Below are 1,775 nucleotides of genomic sequence, written 5' to 3' on the forward strand. Positions count from 1 at the left end.
GTGACATTCGTTTTAATTTTTATGAGACAATATCTAAACGCTCACTACTTCATGGATATTAAATTGAAAGAGAAGCGTTGAACATAAAAATACATTATTTTCTAGAAAACATAGATTATTCTCTTTTATATGGCCTATAATTTTTCCATGATGACCATTTATGGACAATTTTGTGTTAAATAACAAATCAATACTAATATTTTAATGGCTTAGACAAGGAAACCAGCTGGAGACAAATAAAGTTGAATATGAATAATGACTTGTCCTTGTAGACCAATTAAAGACTTTCACATTTACTTTTGAAAACTTTTATTTTCAGTGTATATTTTATATTAATATTTAAATATACATCGTTGCAATATAAAAAATGATATACGCTTATTGAATTAAATATAATAAACATATATAACAATAATTCAGCAAGGGTGTGCGTGTGTGGTCAAGAAGAATCTCTGATATCCAAAACAGCACGCTTCAAAGGATTGCTACTGCATGCAACTAGTGTAACGAAATTAAGTAGAAAAATTAACACGAGTCAAACTCCATGACGATATGGAGTATAAAATATGCCAATGAAATTTTATAATCTTCAATATAAACCTAGTCATCTAACAAATACTATATATTAACCCAATACTTAATACACGGCTCTACTTCTATTAAAAATTCACATTCCATCCGATAATTAATATATAAATAGAGAAATACTTGGTTATAAAATGTCAATAAGGTGGTGCATATGCTATAATAATTATTATGGAGTAATACTACTTGAAATTATATGTTTATTTTAAAGTTAAAATGGAATTTAATAAATAATTATGAGAAATATTCAACTTAATGCTTAATGTGGCCACACAAAATTTTCGTGTACCTAACTAATGTTTAAAATATAATGATAAATATAATTTGTTTAAAAATATATTTTAAATAAGTATATATATTGATGAACCTGGAAAAGATGGTGCCACAGTCACATTTGTACTCCCTTGTACCGCATATTTTGGAATGTGCCTTCCAGTCAGATTGAACAGCATATTTCTTTGAGCACTTATCACATTTCCACTTTTTCTCACCATGCTTCCTACAAAAGTGTTTCTTGATCCCCGTGAGGTCACCCAACGCCCTCGCGGGATTGTGGTGAACGCACGAGGACTCAGGACACACATATACTCTCTTTCTCACCTCCGTGCTCGTTCGCTGCTTCAGCTTCCACGGCAGGTTGTGTCCTCGCCGATGAAGCTGAAGGTTCTGGTCTCTTTGAAACCCTTTGTTACATATTTCGCATATGAAGCGGTTTGTGGCCATTAGTGTTGTTGGTGATAGAGCTATCACTTCAGCACTGGGATCTGAAATTTACAAGTGTATTGTGTCAAATGTTAAATACTGTTTATGCATAAGAAGTATATATTTATGTCCTATTATAACATTAATTTTTAATGTGAAATTATTGTATGTCACCCAAATTAAAGAAGATAAGAATCTTGTTCTAATTATTTAATTTCAGTTGATATATATGTAGCTGGAGGAAAAGACAACAAAAAAACCTGAAAAAGCTAACATATGTATTGTATGTGCACGTGTATGTTAAATTGAAATTAACGATGAAAATGTAATATTGGATTGTTTGTTCACAAAACACCAAGTGGAACCAATATGGCATGTAAGGGTTTTTATATATATAATTTTTATTGAATTATCTGCATTTGAATTTTAGTGTAGTATAAATTATACTAATTTTCTAATACAAATCTCTAGTTATTAAAAAATAGGGA

General features: G+C 30.1%; 1 protein-coding gene across 1 annotated transcript in view; it reads right to left on the reverse strand.

Annotated features, from left to right (window-relative positions):
* LOC107618654 (protein indeterminate-domain 2) overlaps positions 1-1,775 on the reverse strand; it is an 8,927-nt gene that overhangs the window by 2,389 nt on the left and 4,763 nt on the right. The window contains exon 2 of the mRNA XM_016320776.2: positions 953-1,349. Coding sequence (XP_016176262.1) covers positions 953-1,349 — 397 coding nt within the window. The remainder of the gene's footprint in view (positions 1-952; positions 1,350-1,775) is intronic.

The sequence above is a fragment of the Arachis ipaensis genome, chromosome B09, assembly GCF_000816755.2.
Source record: "Arachis ipaensis cultivar K30076 chromosome B09, Araip1.1, whole genome shotgun sequence".
Taxonomy (NCBI): domain Eukaryota; kingdom Viridiplantae; phylum Streptophyta; class Magnoliopsida; order Fabales; family Fabaceae; genus Arachis; species Arachis ipaensis.